At 42.2% G+C, this 22,264-nt stretch overlaps 1 protein-coding gene across 5 annotated transcripts in view; it reads left to right on the forward strand.

Annotated features, from left to right (window-relative positions):
• Positions 1 to 22,264, forward strand: part of MAP2K6 (mitogen-activated protein kinase kinase 6) — a 116,198-nt gene that overhangs the window by 84,364 nt on the left and 9,570 nt on the right. For all 5 annotated transcript variants that reach the window (XM_045888561.3, XM_064582448.1, XM_064582449.1 and 2 more), the window contains 8 exons: positions 44 to 157; positions 1,779 to 1,898; positions 2,955 to 3,071; positions 3,747 to 3,798; positions 5,808 to 5,935; positions 6,824 to 6,901; positions 8,044 to 8,183; positions 16,342 to 16,387. In XM_045888561.3, coding sequence (XP_045744517.1) covers positions 44 to 157; positions 1,779 to 1,898; positions 2,955 to 3,071; positions 3,747 to 3,798; positions 5,808 to 5,935; positions 6,824 to 6,901; positions 8,044 to 8,183; positions 16,342 to 16,387 — 795 coding nt within the window. The remainder of the gene's footprint in view (positions 1 to 43; positions 158 to 1,778; positions 1,899 to 2,954; positions 3,072 to 3,746; positions 3,799 to 5,807; positions 5,936 to 6,823; positions 6,902 to 8,043; positions 8,184 to 16,341; positions 16,388 to 22,264) is intronic.

Below are 22,264 nucleotides of genomic sequence, written 5' to 3' on the forward strand. Positions count from 1 at the left end.
ATTTTTTTCTTTACTCTTGCATTATTACTTTTCTCTCTTGTAGAACTTTGAGGTGAAGGCGGATGACCTGGAGCCTATAATGGAACTGGGGCGAGGTGCGTACGGGGTGGTGGAGAAGATGCGACACGTGCCCAGCGGGCAGATCATGGCGGTGAAGGTAGAGTTGATGCTCCCCAAACGTGTTCTGTCTGTGGTATATACGTTCGTCCATCTCAATTGCCAAACAGTTCTTTCCATAGAAGCAAAACAATCTTCAATGGGGTCAAACAAAGAAGATTATCTGTAGGGAACAGTATTTCCCTCCAAATGTCTGGAAAATGCTTCCTTGGTATGAGTTGTGTTTACTGGTTTTGTTTTTTATTTTAACTGATAAATCTGACCCCCTCCTTTTAATTTTTTATGTAACCACCATGTCATCACACTTAAAAGAATTATCAATACTTCTTTAATGTCATGGAATACCAGCTCCAAATTAAAATTACCTGGATCATCACCATGTTTTTTTCTTGTTTGTTTTGTTTTTTGCCTGCTGGTTGTTGAAATCAGAATCCAAATAAAAGTTCACATACTGCATTTGGTTGTTATGTCTCAAAAGTCTCTTTTATTCTCATATTCTGTTGGTTTTAAAGAACGGTCCCCGAAAATCAGGAAATCAGAATTGAGAGAGAAGATTGTGTCTGTTTGTGGAAAAAAGGAGGGTAAAATGCATCTTGAGTGAATTTGCATCATTTTTGAGCTGGAAAAAGAAATTTAGAATCATTGCATATTTCTTTTTTTTAAATTTTATTTATTTATTTGAGAGAGAGAGAGAGAGAGCACGCGCGAGCACAAGTGAGGGGAGAGGCAGAGGAAGAAGCACACTCCCTGCTGAGCAGAGAGCCCCATGCAGGGCCCGATCCCAGAACCCTGAGATCATGACCTGAGCTGAAGGCAGACGCTTAACCAACTGAGCCACCCAGGTGCCCCTCATTGAATATTTTTTGAGTAGATGCTCGAGGGGCTTTGGGGATCCACCGTCTGTACATGAATTCATGGATTTGGGCCTTTTAAGAATGTAGATGGTCAGAAGGCTGGGACCCCTTTGTTTTTGGAGAATGGAGATATCTTTCCCTTACCTTTTGGATTTTGCCATGTGTTCTTCTTCAGACTTTTTGCTAATTAGGCCAAAAATATGAAAGCCTCGTGATACTATATCTTTACTGTCATTTAATGACAGAATCGTATTTCTTTAATTCTGCATTTGCTGGTGTGACAGGTGTCTCTTCTCTCAGAAGCCCTGGGATAGGAATGAACAGTCTCTCCATTTCTGCTTGATTCCATCCATTTCTGAGAGCTCTGTCCATTCTTTTACAGTTGGTACTTAGTCCAGGTATTCTTCCTTGTTCCCAAAGAGGGGCTTTTAGATCTTGTTGTGGGATCCCGAGTTAGCCACAAAGTCACGAATACTCTGGTCTCTGTACTGAACAGACATAACACAATAAAGCAGGCTGTTTTTGTGACTTGGAAGGAAGTACATTCACCAACATTTGCACACTTTCCAAAATATATTATCAGTTTGTTTCTTGCCAGGGATTTTTCAGGAAACCCACTGAAAGTCTTCCTTATTTCTCATTTGTTACAAATAGCTAATCACTAGGGTAAATACTTGAAAGGTTGTTGCTAGACTTGTTCTATGAGTTTGTAGTATTTTCGGGATGGGACTCCTTAAGGTCCCTGCCTTATTAACTGACTCATCCTCAGAGCAGTAACCATACGTTTTTCCATGCATTCCCATTCAGCGGATCCGGGCCACAGTAAATAGCCAGGAGCAGAAAAGGCTACTGATGGATTTGGATATTTCCATGAGGACAGTGGACTGTCCTTTTACCGTCACCTTTTATGGTGCACTCTTCCGGGAGGTAGGTGATCCTTCAACTCAACATCTGGGGAGGACAAGGACTTAAAAAGGTGTTTCTCTAATCACATGAACACGATGCACAATCCTGGTACTCTTTCTCATTTGATGTGTCTTCTCTGAGCGATTTCTGCTCTGGCAGTGGTGACATGCCCTGATGCAAAGTTGGCTTGAAATGAGAGTCTTTCCAAATGTGTCTAGCCCTTTTGAAGACCCTGAGGCTCCCTTTCTCCTTTCTGTTTTGGTTTGTTTATTTTGGCATGGGTTATCTCTATCAATTGCCTATAGACTAATTTAGGCAGATTTCTTAAAATCTGAAATACTGTGGTCTTTTGGCCAAATGATAAGCTTTATTTACGCTGTTAATGTACCCCGGAGGCTTACATTTATCTCTTTGCTTTACCTCCGCTTTCACTTTCCCATGATATGGATTTTGAGGCTTCGACTAGCTTTTGGATGAATGATTGCCAGTGTTCCGGGTGGGAGGTCAGACATGGAGTAGGCCTGTAGCCCTAATCCCTAGAGGACAGTAACCATGAAGGCCTGGATTTCTGGGGATCTATTGTTGGTGACTAATAGTACTGATGTATTATTTATTAAAAATGTTTTTTAAAAATTTGAGTCACACACAATGTCACATTAGTTAAGGTTGTACAACATAGGGATTCAACTTCTCTCTACATTATAGGTATTCAGCACAAGTGAGTGTAGCGACCGTCTGTCACCATATAACTCTATTATATCATTGACTATATTCCCTATACTGTGCCTTTTATTCTCGTAACTTCTTCCTTCCATAGCTGGAGTGGCTGTTAGTATTTAGATCATGCTCTTTATCAAGGAGTAGGTGATCACATGCAGGTTCTGCTTGGCTCTCCGCTGGTTGGCTTTTTGGAAACGAACTTGCTTGTTTGTAAATTCCTTTGAGATCTTGAAGGGAAATTGTACATGTCCTCCGAAAACTCAAGTAAGAAATGGTTTTTCCCGACAGGTGTTAACTGTTTCCCCTTCTTTTCCTTTTCTATCCTCTCCAACAATCTCTGAACCAATTTATCTCCAGGGTGATGTTTGGATCTGCATGGAGCTCATGGATACGTCGCTAGATAAATTCTACAAACAAGTGATCGATAAAGGCCAAACAATTCCAGAGGACATCTTAGGGAAAATAGCAGTTTCTGTGAGTACATCATGAACTCTACTACAGGGAGCATATGAGAAGTCTAGACCTGATATGTGTCTTGATTCCCTATTGTGAGCAAACTCTAGATGGATGTGAGCAATAGCACATGTCTGTTGAGCGCAGGAGTGCATCTGTGGACTAGTAACTGAATGCTTTTCTTTCTGGGCGCTGTGTCGAAGATTCTACCACTGACTTGGTTTGGTAAACTCTCCGTTAAAATGCCTCTAAGCAGCGCCTTCATCTGCTATGACCACATTCCTGGTGTCTATAGTCTGATATTAGTTTACTTTGATTTTCATTTGTAGATTTTAAAATGTTTTCTTAAGGCTAATAGGGCATAGAAAGAAGCAGAAGAAAATGAAATGGAAAGAAAGATTATTCTCTTAATGGCTATTGAGGCTCATGAGGGTAGAGAGAAAAAAAGATGCTGGAGGCCAAATGAAACACCGGCTAGATGAGCGAGATCATCCTTTCTACTGTGAGATCCGGTCCTCTCTGGGGGGTGGAGGTCAATAAGTGTAGCTACCTGTGTATTTTCCTGGATAGGGCCACCGCTATTGGAGAAAATACCTCACCTGGTGATGTTAAGCCTGGGATCATAAACCTGGGTATACCTAACATTCAGTTTCTTTCCAATGATGGAGAAGAATCTATCTTGTGTTTCTCTTGCAGATTGTAAAAGCGTTAGAACACTTACACAGTAAGCTCTCTGTCATTCATCGAGGTAAGCATGCATGGAGTTGCTTTGACTCTTCCTTTTATAACATCCATTTCTTTTACCCAGACTTTTCTTCCCCCAATGGGTATAAGTGGAAATGAGTCAGGCAGTAGAACTGAGGGGTTTTCCTTCCCAAAGGAACAGGAGATCATATAAGTAGCTGCTTTTTATCTTGTCTGAGGACATACGAAGACATGGGCTTTTTAGTGCACCTACATTGAATCTAAAACACCTGTTACCAAGCACAGCTCTGGGATTACCCCACTGAGAATTTTATAGAATAAGGTAAAAATGCCTGTAGTATTGACTGTCGCCTGGGAGCTTCTTAGAAAAGCAGAATCATGGGTCCCCAGACAACCTGACTCTCCATTTTTAACAAGATCCCCATGTAATTTTTGTATACCTTAAAGTATGAAAAGTTCTGGTATAAAATACAGGTTTTTCAGACAGCAGGAGGCAGGATAAAATGAAAAAAACTGATTTATCTCTTCTTCCTCTACCTCCTCTTTTTTTCTTCCCATTGGCCTGTCATCTTTCCATCCATCCATCCATATATCCATTCTTCCATCTTTCATCCATCTATCCATTTATCACTTGTACCATTTATGCATCACTATAATAGGTGCCTTGAGAGGTATATGAAAACAAAACATATTCTAATTAAAATTCCACAAAGGGATTCTTGATAGGGAAATAAGACCAATGTACAACAAACACATGGAAAAAATCAACCACATTACAAATACCAAATTACCAAATGTGGAAGTGCTTAGGTAAACTCCAAAGCAAGGAAATGATTAGCACTGGGTGACTATAGTCAAGGAAAACTTCTTAGAAGATACTCACTCAACCAAGTCTGAAGGAGAATTAGTGGAAGGTATGGATAGCTGGTGGGGTAGTGAGATTTGGTAATTCTTAAACTGTCTGAGTCAACCTCAAAGTGATGTAAAATGCTTTGCACAGAGTGCCTGTTATTATTGTTATTGCTGTTATTATCATCATTAATTATGATTATTAGAAGTTGGAAAAACAGGGAGGAAGAAGAGGGGGAGGGAAATGGGAAAGAATCCAGATGGGAAGAAGAATGTGGATTATCCACACATGTGAAACTTAATTTTTAAGGATTTATTTCAGAATTAGGAAGTATTTTATTTGTATCAAAATATATACCTAGAGTATAAAAATAATAAAATTTGCATGTCTACCATTCAGTTTAAGGGAAAACATTATAAAGGATGATTTTTAGTGTTTTTAGAATAACTTACTCTGCTGATTACATGTCCTTTGTGAAAAGCCTCACGAGGGAAAAAAGTTAACTGTAATTTCTAAGTCCATTATCCAGAGATGACAATGATTATCTCTTTGGGGGTATGCTTTGTGGTCTGGAATATCTGAATTCCTGATGAGTTTCACTATGTGACCTCAGACACACCTCTTGCAGATGCTTCCATCGAAACTGGTTGCCTTGATCAGATTTGATGTATGTTTATACTGTAGTCTGCCTTATCATTCCGCGGTCTGTTTACTCCTACCCTTACTGTGCATTAGGTCATGACGAGCTGGGCTTTACAAAAATTATTTTGTTGTCATAAAAACACTTACGATGAGATCTACCCTCGTGGCAAATTTTAAGTGTGCAATGCAGTATTATTTATTATGGGGTCAATGTAGTACAGTGGATTTCTAGAACTTACTCATTTTGCGTCATCGAGACTATGCATGCCCAAGGAACAGGGCATTTGATTCAGTAATAATTTTTTTAAGTTTTTACTACACTTATGGGGGCAATGCAGATGATAAATAGAGGAAACAGTCCTATTGATGGAGTCACAATCCTGCAAGAAGGACAAAACATGAAATAGAAAATCAAGTTGGAAGCAGTAAGATGCATGTAAGTGGGAGTCAGGGAGGGCCTCAGAGAGCAGGGAAGGTGAGATGTCAGGCCCCCTGGTGGTGGACACATGAATCTTCAGAGCAGGCTGGGATCACGGGCTCCTGGTTGTTCTTACTTTCAGACGTCAAGCCTTCCAACGTGCTGATCAACACTCTGGGCCAAGTAAAGATGTGCGATTTTGGAATCAGTGGCTACCTTGTAGACTCTGTTGCTAAAACTATTGATGCAGGATGCAAACCGTACATGGCCGTAAGTACGGCAGCCAGGGGAGGCATCTGGGAATGCAGCCGCCCACAAACCTCACCAGGAAATAGGAAATGGGTGGCCACAGAGGGAGAATGGAAATGTGCTTACGGTGCAAGAAATATTCTGCATCTTATTTTTTTCTTAAGTATTTTCTGTCTGAAATCCTTAGTCACTTGCTTCAAACATATTATTTTTTAAAAATTCGAGTAAAGGAGGTCTATTACTTGAAAAAAAGAAACACATAAGTAATACATACAGCCCACACAAATTTTTCACCCTGTGTTGCCGGGGAGTGTTATCCTGTTTGTTGGGGACGGAAGAGTAAACAATTTAAATGACCCAAACAAGTCAATTAGATGAGAGATGCTCATGGCTGGGAAGATTCACTGCCATTGGCAGAGACCTTGGGACCCCCTTTAACATTAAGGGGCTTCTGTATTCTGTTTTGAAATAGATTTGCATTTGGGTTGAGAACCTTCCCCTTGGTGTTGAGCTAATCTCAGACAGTAGCCCGGTGACTCTTGTGGATTCTTACTATTGAATTCTGGACTGTTGGGGTTCTTAACAAGGAAAATTCTAGACTGGCAAAGTAACTTTATACTGTGTATCCTATTTCATCTTAAGGCAAAATTGAAACTAGTTTTTTTTTTTAATGAGTTTTGAATCGTGAGGGACTTTGATCCCTTTTTGTCTCCAAGAGAAGACTCCTGAAGAATGAGGAAGATCCCACGGAGGCGTTGATATTTATTGTAGTTAGTGAGTTTTCTTGGCCTGGGAGGCATGTTAACAAGCTTAAAACGAGTCACTTGGCAGCTGGTAACACCCCCACCCCCGGAGACTTTATCGAGCTAAGAGTGTCATCTCATTTGTCTTTTTCTGTCTCCTTTGCAGCCTGAAAGAATAAACCCAGAGCTCAATCAGAAGGGATACAGTGTGAAGTCTGACATTTGGAGTCTGGGCATCACAATGGTAACGTGTGATGATCATTCTGGACTGTGAGGTTCTGGGCATGAAGCTGAAATGGGGTGGGTTTTGTGACCAAAAAGCAAACACCCTACCTGTGGGTCCTGAGCATCCTTTCCTGCCGGACGGAGCAGGAGGTTTTGAATGATGATTGTCTGCAGGGTCGTGTGGTGGGAAGACTGCACTGGGATTGGGCAAACCCAGTTTTTCTCTTTATTCCACCTCTAACTGGGCGTGGGCCCTTGAGTAAACTGATGGAGTCCCATGCACTGTATTACTATCCTCATCTGTAAAACGAATCCTGCCTATAGCTTTAAATTATTCTCATCTAGGCATGAAGTTTAAGCTACTCCAGGAGCGCTCATGTGTGTGGACCCTGACTGAGCTGTTATCCAGGACATAGGCCGTGTTTCCCAGAATATGGTTCTGATAGAGGTCTTGGCCATTGAGGTCAGATACAGCCAAAGGACATAGTAACAAACAAGATAATTTCCTTCAGCACAGCCCTACAGTTATCCTTTGTAACTTTGGTGAACATACATTTTTTTTCAGTGTGTCACTGAGGTCTGGAATTATCCACTGTGGTCCTGGCTCCTTCCCAGGCACAGCAGCTGATTAAATCCTGTGCGTTATTTCCCATCCCTGCCCAGAATACACGTGATGATCTTGTAATGGCAAAGTGGCCTTCCTCAAATCCAAAAAAAGATCAGTCATTTGGTCCTAGGGTTTGTTTTTTTTTTTTTCATTCCAGTAAGGGACCTGCAGATGGCAGCAGATACACAGCTCTGTAAAAAGTCTCAGGGCGAGAATAACTTTTCAGACCAAACATTGAAAACACCCGGTTGCTTTCCATCCCGAAGTTTGATACTGCTGACTTACAATTTTATGAAGTGTCACAGTTGCTTTTGGTGAGGACCCAGTTATAAATAAGCTTAACTGGCTGCCTCCGGTAAGATAAGGTTCAAAACTCCCTAGCACTAGCAACTGGGGAAGAGTAGAGAACATATTGTTAGTTTATGTCTCCCCAAGTTTTACTTGAACTTCACCTCTGTATTTCCCTCGGATTCTCCTGGAACAGAAGAGTCCAGCAGATGCCCTAAAGTAGTTCCGTTTCAGCGGTTGTCCCCTTGTGTTTTTCTCCCCTCTAGATTGAGTTGGCGATCCTTCGGTTTCCCTACGACTCTTGGGGAACCCCCTTCCAGCAGCTCAAACAGGTGGTCGAGGAACCCTCGCCACAACTCCCGGCGGATAAATTCTCCGAAGAGTTTGTTGACTTTACCTCACAGTGGTAAGAAAGCCTCCTCTGCCAAATGCCAGTGTGAAGGAAGAAGAGGAGTTCTCATGAACTTCCTCCATGGGTCTTGATCCATTACGCATACATTCATTCCAAAAGCATCTATGGAGTGTGCCCTCGATGCCGGAGATACAAAGATGCCTTTATCCCAGTCCCTGCCCTCAGTGAACTCAGAGTCAAGTAGGGGAGTCTCTTCAATCTGTGATTATGATACCGTATGGCAAGTCCAGGGATGGAGCCATGCACAGGGTATTTGGGGAACTCAGAGGAAAGGCATTAGGGTAGAGTTTCTGGAGGAGATAAATTCTATGCTGAAGGTCCTATGAGGGATTTTTCCAAGCGACCAGGGAGGTAGGGTAGGGAAAGATACTCCAAGCAGAAAAAAGATCATGCTTCATGTCACAGGAGCGAGAAACTCCTTGATGAGAGCTGTAAGCTCTTTTGATGTTGATTGGAACATCAAGAGAAGAGTGGTTGGACGGTTGGAGGATTAGGGTGGTGGAGTAGATAAGACGTTCTAGTGTTTTGTAGGTTTTGTGGGCTGTCCCCTACACAACACTTGTTAACTGTGGATACACTTGCCCGTGAGGGTGCAATGGACAGTACTGGGGGTCTGAGGAGGGAATCTAAGGAAAGCTGGAGTGGAAAAATGGAAGGAGTCATGCTAATAATGTAGACTTTGTTTTCGTGGAAATTGTCAGGGGAATCGAGGAAAGTAGGAGAGGGCATGCATGGTGACCGTATTGCCTGGCGTAACCTGATACTAAGGACCATCGCAAGTGTTCCTGGAAGACGACACCAAAAGGAAAGCACAAAATGGCTTTCGTCTATATGGGCACCCTGCAGAAGCAGATAGCGCCCAGCCCCGCTGTGACCCCGGGAGGGGAGGGATCCTGGCCGCTCCCTGCTGATGAAAGAGCTGGGCCTCTGAGGGCCATTTGACAGCGCAGCTCCTCAAGGTTATCATTCCTTGGCCTCTGTGCTCTTTGGAAGAAGTGTTCTGAATGCAGCTTTTATTGGGAAACATGACGAGACAAAGCAACTGTCTGTTGTTTGTGAAACTAAGGCCTCTTGGACTTTTTGTTAGCCCTGGTCCCCATGTCACCCCTGGTATTTTGCCCTGATGATGTATGAGGCTGGCCTGCTGTGGCTTGGTTTTGTTTTAGTTTTGGCCAAATGGCTAGAGAGGGGCTGGAGCTGTGGGCTGGAGGACAGTGTGTTGTTGGGCGCCTCTGATGGGACACTTGTTCTGGGCTACTGAGGTGTGTCCTCCCCTCTGCTTTCCTTGAGCGAACGTGCTGGATGCGGTAGCCCACCAGTCAGGTTGAGATGGGCTCATGATTTTGCCTTCTGGATTCAAGAACTTGTTTTTATTGTGTATTTGTTTTTTTTGTTTGTTTGTTTGTTTTTTTCTTTTTCCTTATCCTCAGATGTTTAAAGGTCACATAGGAAAAGGGGTGAGTCATCTTGGATAGTTCAGACCAGTAGTTCTCAAGAGGAGTGGTAAAGGGGAAGGATCTTATCTAGGGAAGTCTTGTCAAACTCTCCTCCCTAGAACCTTTCTCCTGCCTGTTCCCCTTTCCCCGGGATTCTGGCTGGGTACTTTGGAAAACTTGGTAAGAACAAGGCTGAAAAGCTTAAGAAAGCGGAGCTGCCCTATTGAGAATCGCCAGTTTACTCCAATAGTTGTCAACTCTGGCTGTTCGTCTATAAATCTCCAAAGGACTTTCAGATGTACTGTCGCTTGGGCCACACCCTCAGACATTCTGACTTAATGGATCTGGGAAGGGTCCCGAATATCAGTATTTTTCAAATGTTCTCAAATCATGCTACTGTACACCTGGGGTGAGAACCCCTAATTTTGCCCTATGGTCTGTGGACTTGATATCAACTGCTTCCTTTTCAAAACCCATTTTTCTTCTGTAATCTATTTTTTAAAAATCACGCAATTACTTTTTCTTTCCCCAGTGTATTTTTTTCCTCTTACTTAGAATCTCCCCTAAAGATTCAGAACAATAAAGCTTTTTAGGGATATTTAAAAAATGAAAACCTTGAGAAATAATGCTTTCTAATTTTAACGTATGCACACATATGTGGACAATCCAGATACTTTATTATTGCTCTTTGTATGGCTACCACCCTGTGCCTATGCTCCACCTTCCAGAACACTGCCAACATCTTCAGAGACCTCAGAGGCCTCTCTGTTCCCCTCTTGTTTTCTGTCAGTTTTTGTCCCAGCTACCAAGGTTCATTAACTTAAAAACTTTGAGCCATAGATATTTTCTAGCTTTCCTGAAACCATTAATTCTGTTAATTGCTATTAATTCTGTGTCATTTTACTCATAATCATGCCAGCCAGTCTGGCTTGTTTATGGGGTTTACCAAAATATATATTTATATATATATATTTGTACTTATATATTATATATATTATATATATAACAATAGAAACAAAACTCAAATCATCTAAACTTTGAAGTTTTCCAAGAATAATTATTCAAACTTTCCGTGTTGTAGTTCCTGTAGAATCTGACATTTAAGAGTATCCACTGTGTAAAATAGTGAGTCGTTTTTGTTGGTAGGAGAATTGGAAAGAAGAAGAGGAGCATTAATTCTGAATTTATCAGCATTCTTGATGATCCTCTCTTGGATTTTTTTTTTAAGAGTACGAGCTCTCCTATTTCAGATGGCAGATCAATAATAGCTTTTTGCCTCCCATAAATTACCGATATATGTATTTTTTGATACCCCCTTACTATGAACTGTGTTTTAAAGTCCACTGAGTTGGAAAAGTTGTCTAATGCTTCAAAAACACAGTGCTGATTTTTTTTTTTTAAAGATTTTATTTATTTATTTGAGAGAGAGAGAGAGCATGAGAGGAGGGAGGGTCAGAGGGAGAAGCAGACTCCCCGCCGAGCAGGGAGCCCGATGCGGGACTCGATCCTGGGACTCCAGGATCATGACCTGAGCCGAAGGCAGTTGCCTAACCAACTGAGCCACCCAGGCGCCCAACAGTGCTGATTTTTCAAAAAGGATTTTATGAATGGCTTAGATCTTGACGGAAGCGATTTCATTTTTCCTGTGTGCTAGCTTACCAATGCACACCTACTTCCAGGAGCAAGGTAGTTATTTCGTTTGTTTTATTACTGATGGTTTTAAGTTTGATCTGGAGCTGAGTGGATGGAAAGGGTGCAAAAGTGACCACCTAAGAACACCCTCTTCTATTTCTTGATGAAGAAAAGGCTCTCTTTTATCGCTGTTCCTCCATTTTTCCCATGTACGCAGCCGGATTTGAGATACCCATTCATGAGAGGACCCTTTTTGGAGTGACCTCCACGTGTTCTTTGAATTTTCATGGCATAGTCAGGCTCTGATCCTTCAAGACTTCTCAGAAAGCCCCTATTTTTGTGGTTAAGTGGGGAAAGGGGAATACAGATTTGGAAAGTGAAAGATGAATCCCGAATTTCAAGATAGATACATGGGTGGTTTTATCTCCTACCTCTGTCTTTGGGCGGATTGTCGAACTAAAGGAGAAAGGTTGCATTATCCACAGCCTTAGTCATTGTCAGAGGATTTGTGACCTTTCCTGGGATGCATGCTAAGTAAGCGTTTGATGACCCCCCTCCCTCCTGGTGCCGCTCCACACTGCACGGCCTTATCCAGGGAGTCCACTTGGCTTTCAGTCTCCTCTGATCACTGTTTGTGAGTTGACTGTAATCCTGATCTGTGGGGGGGGAGTAGAAAGCACTAGCAGGCTCTCACTCTCATACCCAAAGTTACCTCTAGAGTGCGGAGCCCCAGCTGATGTGTTCTTTCGTAGTAGCTTCAGAGAGACAGTGTCCTCGGGGTGGGGGGGGGAGGATGGGGGGTGGGTAGGAGGAAAGCAAGTTAAGGCATTTATGCCTTATGGACTTTAAAGAAAAACCAATGATATCCTACCAACCCTTCCCTTCTGTACTTATTTTGAAATAGGACTACAGTGGAATGACATTTCCTCCTCTTTTTTTTTGTTTTCTTATCACAGGGGTTTTGAAGTGTTCCTAGAGTAGGTGGTGCTGTCCATAAAGGCCTTGTTTTGGGATTCATAACTGAGAAGTCTCGTAGAAAAGCCTTACATTCTAGTCCAATAGAGGATGAACAAAGGAGTATCTAAACAGGAAAAAGGGAATCGTGGCAGGCTTATGCTTCTCTCTAGAACCTCTTCCTGTAGGTTCACAGGCTTGGTGACTGAAGGAAGTCTCTGGAAACCCAACTACCGTGTGCCCAAACAGCCTGATTTCTTTTTTGCTTTTCCTTCAGGCCTATTTGAGAGGCTCAGTGCCCAGCTGACCAGCCTGATGGCACGTTGGAGTGGGTTGGAGTCCCCTCAGACGTTGATAGTGACTCAGAGGAACAAACATAATACAGAGACAATCAAATACAGTTCTCGACTTGTTCAGGAAGGAGAGTAAACAGAGGCACTGGATGTTTATTTAGCTTATGACAAATGTATGGGCTTGAGAGGCGCAACGTGTTTTTATTCTGTGGATGCACCAAATAACCCGTCTTGGAAGCCATCAGGGGGAATTCAAATAGGCAGAAATCCTCTGGTCAGCACAAACTTCAAGCTAGCAATTCTCAAGACAGCATGAAGCTGTTTTTTAGTGTCAGCTACGGTCAGAAGCGTGTGTTGTGGCATTTGGAAGAGGAATTAGAGCAGTTAGCTAATTGCATGCTTGAAAATGACAAGCCACTTGAAAATTCAAAAGTCTGACTCCAATCCAAAAAGAAATTGGTGTAGCTTTGAACTCCACGGTTGTTATTTTATCCTGAATTTCAAGCACTTCCTATCAAACATGGAAAATTGGCTTTCCACCCCCCCCAACCTTATCCTGAGTATTTTGTTATTCTTAGCCGATGTTTTGAAGTGTTCTCAATTTAAAAAGATGGAGAGAATGGGCTTTATCAGTTATATTAATTCAGTAAACAGCCTTGGATTGCTGTGTAAGTATTTTCCATGAATGCTCTGCAGCAGTGCTTGTGGTAAATTTTGAGCCTTCTAATCAGAGGCCGTAAGTGAAGAAAGCCTATCGGCCAGCAAGCCCTGAGGTTTCAGGAATTCGAAACATTTTCTGATGCATCAACTTGGGGTGCTTTCCCCACATTTTCTTTATACAGACAAAAAAAAAAAAAAAGAACTCCAGAGAAATTTTCTTAAACTGTTCCAGAAGTGAAAAGATAAGCTATCCTGACTTAAAATGATCTCTCCTTATAAAAAGGAAGTGCTTACATTCCTCAACCTGATGAGACGAGAGTCTTCTTTCATTATCGACTAAATAGAAGTTCAAAAATCAGCAAACATCACAAAGATCTCTGGTTGGTAAAAGAGGCCAGGGTGCTAATGTCTGAGGAAGAAGCCTCTTTTCCTGTCATCCCCTTGGTTTGGTCGCTGACCAGTGGAAGCTAGTAATGGAAGGGTGGGTCATGGTCCTCAAGGAGAATGAATGTTAGTGGAGTCGATGCTCAGCCCTGGTCCGAGGACTCCCTAAGGCGCCCGTCTAAGTAGAGACACCTGAAATCAAGCACGTAACTAGTGAGTGTGGATTTAAGGTGGCGTCTATGTTTTTCATGATTGCTTCTAGCAAGTTAAATTGTTCAGATTATGGAGAAGACTTTCTGGTTTTTGACTGGCTTTGAACAATAGCTGAAAACTCAGGGCTTTTGTACGTTAGCCTGCTTATTTTCTTCACTACAGCCTGTGTGCGAGTCAGCATTACTCCTGGGATCACATTTCTTCTTCTCTGTTTCCTTCTAGGTGAACTAGCTCTTGAACTTAGAAAGAAAACTTCTGCTTCCCAGGGTTCAGGGAGAGAGAGCTGGTAGTGTTGATTGAGAATGTGCGCAAATGACAGACGAATCAGCGGGAGGTGCTTCTAAGTGAATTTCATTTCCGAGCAGGGCATAGAAGGCAGCAATGAGGAGGAATACCCTCGTCCGAGTGGCCCAAGGGGTTTGCAACCTCAGCACTCATAACTTTTGGGACTGGATCATTCTTTGTTGTGGGCAACTGTGCTGTGTGTTATAGGATGTTTAGCAATATCCCAAGCCTCCCCCTAGGAGATGCCGGTAGGCACCACCGGGTATATCAACAAGCAAAGATACCTCCAGACATTGCCAGATATCACCTGGAGGGCAAGATCACCTGCAGTTGAGAACCATCAAAAAAGCCTTATAGAATCTCAGGCCATAGTTATGTGCAGAGTCCTAAGTGGGACTTCCAAGATCTCATTCATTTCACTCAAGCACACCTTCCCATTATCAATCTGACTTTGACAGTTGATAATTCCTCTTTCTAATTCACTCTTATTTTTATCCTCAGTTGAGACGAAACTTTCTCTCATAGGTTGTCTGGTCACTGAGGTCACTAGGTCCTAGATCTGCCCTCAGTTCCAGGTTGAAAACTTCTCTCCTCACATCTACTGTACCCTGTCTCAGGTTCCCTGGCTTCTACCCACAGCATTGCCTGGAATAAACTGGTAGGCTGCTTTAAGTTGTTTTGGTTCAAAAGCTTTCTCTCTCTCTCTCTCTTTTTTTTTTTTTCATTTCGTTTTGTTTTATACCACACTTTCTCAAAGCGTCTCAACTACTTCACTCTCTTATGGCTCCATACCTTGACCCCTCTCCTCATTATTATTAGCCCATGGGGGTGGAGCCGAGCTCATGCCACACATACTAGGTCTCATTTGCTCAAAAGGATCCATTGGCACAAATCCCAGCAACCCTAATGATCAGTCACATTTTGGTTTCTTCAATGCCAGGCTGCGTTCCTTTCCATCATGTGGGATTCAGTGGCCCGGTGGGCAGAGGGGTGTCTAGGTTGCCTTGCAAACCACAGTTTTCAGAACCATCCTTCTCTTCATTCTGTAACCTGGGGTTCCAACTCCCAATAAACCACTTATTTTCTTTTTTTCCATTTTAAGGCCACGGGTGGATACAGGGGTGGGCTGAGGATAGAGGTGAGGGGCTGGTCTCTTCTTTTTTTTTTTTTTTTTTAAATTTTATTTATTTGAGAGAGAGAATGAGACAAAGAGAGAGAACATGAGAGGGAGGAGAATCAGAGGGAGAAGCAGACTCCCTGCTGAGCAGGGAGTCCGATGCGGGACTCGATCCCGAGACTTCAGGATCATGACCTGAGCCGAAGGCAGTCGCTTAACCAACTGAGCCACCCAGGCGCCCCAAGGGCTGGTCTCTTCTTAATGCTCTTTTTTTACTGTTGCCTCTGGTATCAAACATCATTAAAACATTTGTGTATACAGATAGTTGGGTATACAGAATGGGAGGCACTCGACAGTAGCGTGTGACCACAAAGAATTTCTAAGAAGAATCGTTGCGAAGTCACTAGCTGAGTGTGCATTCGTTTTCATTAGCCAGGAGGTTGTAAACAAGTAGCATTACTTTAGACATTTTACCGGGATGTTGCTTCTATCTCAGGTGGGTTTGGTTAGGAGTCTATAAAAGCAGATTATACATTCAAGGGAATAGGAAGCAAGGAGAACCAGGTATCGAAGATAGTGAAGAGATAACATGTAATGTAAGAAACACCTGCGAATTTCTTTGCCAGTGGGGGTGGAAGAAAAACTGTTTGTGTTTTTTTTTAAAGATTTTATTTATTTGACAGAGATAGCGAGAGAGGGAACACAAGCAGGGGGAGCAGGAGAGGGAGAAGCAGCCTTCTCCCCGAGCAGGGAGCCAAACGTGGGGCTCGATCCCAGGACCCTGGGATCATGACCTGAGCCGAAGGCAGACGCTTCACGACTGAGCCACCGAGGCTCCCTGAAAAATTGTTTTGAAGGAAAGTAGATACGTGTTTTGGAATGTGATGGCTGTAGATCAGAAAAACTAGTTTGTATGTCATTGGCAAAGTATCAAAAGGAAAGTAAACACACACACACACACATACACCACCCCTATGCTTCCTATGAAGATATACCTAGAGTGATTTAAAACATAATTTTATGTGTAACAGAAGAGGGGAGTCAGGACAGGAGATTCATGTATTCAATACATTTTAAAGCTGGTTATGTTTAGTCTCTGCAGATTCTGAAATCCTAGTCTGGTGAAAATACAGATTGAAATCCTAGATTTTAATGTGATTAATTTTTTTTTCTTTAAGCTTGAAGAAGAATTCCAAAGAACGGCCAACATATCCAGAACTTATGGTACGTATTGTTAGCAGTGTAAACCTGTCCAAACCAACAGCTAGTAAAAAGGTAAAGTGACTAAGACCTAAATTATAATCAAACAACTGTATCAGGAGAGCTGGTTCATTGAGACGTTGGTGACCGGAAGTGAATTCAAGCAAAAAAAGAGTGTGTTCTAAATCCTTCACGTGTCCTAAGTCCTTCTTTAGTATGACCGGAGGCAGGTCACCTTTCTTAGCAACTTTTTCCATTTTGGTAATCTTGTCATCATATGGACTAAATGATGCCGATAAAATTTACATTTTCTTTTTTTTTTTAAGATTTTATTTATTTATTTGACAGAGAGATATAGTGAGAGAGGGAACACAAGAAGGGGGAGTGGGAGAGGGAGAAACAGGCTTCCTGCTGAGCAGGGAGCCCAACGTGGGGCTCAATCCCAGGACCCTGGGATCATGACCCGAGCCGAAGGCAGACACTTAATGACTGAGCCACCCAGGCGCCCCAAAATTTACATTTTCAGGTTCTCAAGATATCAAGAGTCATCAATTGCTAATATAAATGAGGGAAAGCAGGATTTAAAGGATTTCAGCAATGAGGAAAACACAGATATTTTTGATAAAATATTTAGGATTCTTTGGACAGGCTGCTTTTTGATGGGTGTTTAGGGAGGAAAGACTGTTTTCTCCTTTTGGTTTTCACGCTAGTGGAAAAAAGTAAGACCAAGCGTTATCAGTTTGAATTATATTAGCTCTGCATTCACAGCTTACTGTTTGTACTATCTCTAAAGAAAAAGAGTGAAAATAAGACCTCAGAAGAGTTGTTTTAAAATAGTTTCTCTTACATTGTTGTAACTACAATTTTAAGCTAATTCCAAATGATTCTTTAGTGTAGATGGCAGGGGCAAAACTTGGAAACTTTTATCGAAGTATATGTTGAAACACATATTGGGGGGAAATATGATAAAATTGTAACTACTTACTAATTTGCATTAACCATTCCTTAGATTTGTTTCAGTTATCAAGTTGTTTTTTTTTTTTTTTAAGATTTTATTTATTTGCGAGAGAGACAATGAGAGACAGAGAGCATGAGAGGGAGGAGGGTCAGAGGGAGAAGCAGACTCCCTGCCGAGCAGGGAGCCCGACGTGGGACTCGATCCCGGGACTTCAGGATCCTGACCTGAGCCGAAGGCAGTCGCCCAACCGACTGAGCCACCTAGGCACCCCAGTTATCAAGTTTTTAATTTTATCAGGGGAAGGAAGAGTTTTGTTCAGTAGAGATAAGGGCAGAGATTGACATTTATTCCTGGAGCACAGGTGTTCAGCAGGCATTAAATGCTTGCTTCTGTCCCACCCCAAGACAAGTAGCGCTCAGTCTTTAAGACCCGCTTAAGGCAGGTCCTAGTCCTTCTAGGTTCCTGAGATCTTTTAACAAATGGTGTGGTGAGGTGGCTCTGACATGGAAAAAGTATTTATGTGACATATACTATCTACAAATAGATAATTGGCTATTTATATATCTTCTTTGGAAAAATGTCTTTTTTTCTTTTTTAAAGATTTTATTTATTTATTTGACAGAGAGAGACACAGCGAGAGAGGGAACACAAGCAAGGGGAGTGGGAGAGGGAGAAGCAGGCTTCCCGCCGAGCAGGGAGCCCGATGCGGGACTCGATCCCAGGACCCGAGATCATGACCTGAGCCGAAGGCAGTCGCTTAACTGACTGAGCCACCCAGGCGCCCAGAAAAATGTCTTTTGAGGTCCTTTGCCCATTTAAAAAAATGAGATTTTTTTTTTTTTTTTTGCTCTTGAGTTGTATGAGTTTTTTAAAAATATATTTTGGATATTAACCCCTTATCAGATACGTGGTTTGCAAATATTTTCTCCCATTTTGTAGGTTGACATTTCATTTCATTGATCATCTCTTTAGCTGTGCAGAAGCTTTTTAGTTTGATGTAATCCCATTGATTTTTGCCAACAAGTACGTGAAGAGGTGCTTGTCATCACTAGTCATCAGGGAAATGCAAATCAAAACCACAATGAGATATCACCTCACACCTGTTAGAATGACCGTCATCAAAAAGACAAGAGATAACAAGTGTTGGTGTGAATGTAGAGAAAAGAGAACCCTTGTGCACTGTTGTTGGGAGTGCAAATTGGTACAGACAGCATAGAAAACAGTATGGGGGTTCCTCAAAAAAATTAAAAATAGAAATACCATATGATCCAGCCATCCCACTTCTGGGTATATATCTGAAGGAGATGGAATCACTATCTTAAGAGGGTATCCACATCGGCATGTTCATGGCAGTGTTATTTATAATAGCAAAGACATAGAAACGATGTAAGTGCCCATCAGTGCATGAATGGATGAAGAAAATGTGATACACACATACACATACAATGGAATATTATTCAGCCATAAAAAAGAGAGAAAGCCTGCCTTTGGCGACACCATGGATAGAATGTGTATAGCATGGTGCTATAGTTAATAATAATGTATTGCATACTTGGAAGTTGCTAGGAGAGTAGATCTTAAAGGTTCTTATTACAGAAGAAGAATGGTAAGCGTGTGAGGTGAAGGATGTGTTTGCTAACCTTATTGTGGTAATTATTTCGTAATATAGAAGTGTATCAAATAGTCACGTACATCTAAACTTACACAATGTTATATATCAAGTATATTTCAGTAAAGCTGGAGAAAAGAAGAGAGAGTACAGCCTGGAGATTTCAAGCCAGGAAGAGTTACAGAAAGCTGATCTGTACAATAGGTGATAGTCACAGCCAATCACATGGATTTTCGGGTCTGTTGGTTAAGTTTTGATTTAAGTCTGAACCATTCTTCAATTGGGGGACTGTAAAGGAACGCTGGGGAGAGTCTTAGGATAGACAAGGTGGTCTCCTTGGCTCCTAATTGTCCCCTTTGAAAAGGCATCCCCTGGGACTCAGTGTTCTGTTGGCTGTGTTTGATCAAGACCCACAGTTGAGGGAGAAAAGGCATAATGCTTGAGAAAATCTCAGCATACCACATGTTTGGGTTGAACATTTCCTCCTGAATGTGTGTGTGTGTGTATTTTTTTACCTCCCTGATTATGTTTTTAATAGCCAGTCAGGGGCCTTTTAATCTCAGCTACCCTTTTTGGGTATGCTCATGTAACCCGTAGAGCATTTTAAAATTAATTTCACATCAAGTGCAATGGACATGGTCCTACTGTAAACTTGCCTTGTTTGTCCCTATTTTCAGATAAAAGAGCATTTTCTATATATTTCTGGCTATTTAAAATGCAGAACATTTTTATTTCCTTCCAAGTGACCTCTAATCAGAGGTTTCAAAGGAACATACTTGAGAAAAAAAGTGCTGAGTTCTAGCTTAGTATACACGGGCAACTGATGTTGCATTCCACTTTCCAGTATGTTCTAATGCTGTGGTCTTTTACGGTCTACATATTAATGTTACAAAATCATGTGCATCCCCCTCCCCCCACTTCTTTTTACGACACTAGTCTGTGTGGTACTGGAAATGGACTTGCCTTCTAAGGCTATAACTGCTCTCTGCTTTCCTGTGGAATTGAGGTTTTTAAGTGGAAAATCTGAGTCCAAACTCTTTGACTTTAGCATTGGGAAAACTCTTGCTGAGAGACTATTGTTTAAATTGTAGGAGTTGGTGAAGAAAGGGGAAAAAAAAAATCCTTTTTTCCAGGTGAAGGGCGGTATAATTAAGGCCCCAACCCAGATGTGTACCTCTTCTAGAAATCTCAACTGCTCCCCTCACCCCCAACTTGGATTGAGGGGTATACATGCTTTCACATCATCTCATTTGCTTGTTCTCTCAAACTCCCACTGGGGGACATGACTCAGTAGGATGTGTTCCTCTAGAGTGGGGACCAGCCAACTTTTTCTGTAAAGGGTTAGATAGTAAATATTTTAGGCTTTGTGGGTGGCTATTCAACTCTCTTGTTTGCTGTGAGAGAGCAGCCATATTCAATACGTAAACAGATGGTGGGGCTGTGTTCCAAAAACCTTTATTTCACAGATAGGCAGTGGGATAGACTTGGCCCCTGGACCATTGATTGTTGACCCGTGTCCCAGATGATAACCACCAGAAATGATAATCAGGTGATACAAGTGATTGCCCAGTGAGGTGATTATGTTCTTCAAATATCTGGGAAGTTCTAGATGGAATCACAGTGTCAAGCAAGGATGACTGAACCCCTAGAAAGTCATAGTCTTAAGGGGTGATGTGTTGTGTAGAAGATATGGCGACCATTGGTACTTGGGGCTTGCCCTGATGTTCCTGGTGGTGTGTTCTTGGATCTCCATGTTTTCTCGAGGCACGACTGTTGGTAATGTCCTCCCTTCCTGTACCTGGCTCCTTTTTTGAGAAACCTAGCCTGGGGATGAATCCATGGTGCCTCATTTGATCGCCTCCCAGTTGTTGGCCTTGCTATTCTTAGTCCATTGCTTATAGAGGGGACTGGGTTCCCTCCCAACCTTTTACAGTCTCAAAACCCACACAAGAAGGCGACTCACACTTTCCATTTTGATATGCCTGCCTGCTCTCCCCTCCGCCCCCTGCCTTCTGCCTCTCACAGCATTTACCCAGAGAATAAACTGAAAGATGCCTGCGGATTTTTTCTGTAAAGACTTTAGATCAGGTTATTTGATTCATTCACAGACTAAGGCTACATTCACTGAGCTAAGAGCCAGAGCAGAACCAGAGGCAAGATGGGGTTGGCAGGCATCGAAAGTAGTCATTGAGACAATCTGAGGTTTGACATGTCCTATTTTGTTAGTAAAAACTTTTAAGTACATTGAAAGATCACCAGATGTCAAGAGGATGTGGGAAAGCTAATGAGCATGATGGTAAAGTACTTGGTAAGTGTGCTGTGTAAGAGCTTAGTAATCAGAAGTAACGCTGCTGTTTATTTGTACAAGGAGCTCAGGGTGAAGGACCCGGCATCTTCAGTGAATACGGTGGGCATGAGTCTGTGAGCCAACACCCAACCTGTATCTTCCAGATGGGCCAGAGCAGAAAGCCTCTTTATCATTTTTTTGAGTCACGACACTTACCAGTGACCACCTACCTTCATTTGGGTTTTATTTCTTTGTTCCTTTCCCATTTGCATTGTTTCCTAAAACTTCCACGGGTGGGCATTCAGTTCCCCACAGAGCTGACTCATGTAGCCCTGTGCTGTCAGGTCTAAAACAAATATAATTAGAAAACCTACAGCTAGGCAACATGAAGGTTATAAACTAACATCCCCAATGGCAGGGGGAAATGGAGTGAGTCATCTACATGTCTGCATGCAAAAACGTTCCTATTTAGCTTCTCAACCTAGTCGCTGAAAATAATGCCACCAGACAGTCAGGGAGGTGGCCGTGACTGGTGGTGGTGGTGGGGGGGGCGGTACATGGCACTGGGTTCTATCAGAAGGAATCGTCCTTTTTGGTTTGTTGGTTTGATTCTGTTTCCACTGTGAGCACTGTGGTTCATCAGCTGATGTATCCTTTTAATTAGAGGTGTGAGGTTCCAGGGTGACAGCCGGGAACTTACGGTAACAAAATTGAGCCTTTCGGGGAGGGTTGTACTGGTGCAGAGAAAAATGTTTCATTCTCTTCAGAACTGTTTTGGAATGTGTGGCCTCTTGGACCCACTATGCCTATTTCCCCAGCAGATTGCTAGCCCTGGCGTTTTTGTAAAGCTTGCTTAATCTGAAAGCTGTGTGAATAGAGACCATTTCTTTTCTTTTCTTTTTCTTTTTCTTTTTGCTTTTCAATCTTTAATCTCCAAGTTGAGTTTCCCTGCACATACCTAGAGTTTGGCAGTCGACATTATTTTCCAGATGGATCAACTCTTCATCAAGATAGACATAAGTATAACTCATGGCTGTCAATGTGGCT

This window comes from Mirounga angustirostris, unplaced genomic scaffold, assembly GCF_029215605.1.
Source record: "Mirounga angustirostris isolate CCGP_5_RB_7025 unplaced genomic scaffold, mMirAng1.0.hap1 SCAF_17, whole genome shotgun sequence".
Taxonomy (NCBI): Eukaryota; Metazoa; Chordata; class Mammalia; order Carnivora; family Phocidae; genus Mirounga; species Mirounga angustirostris.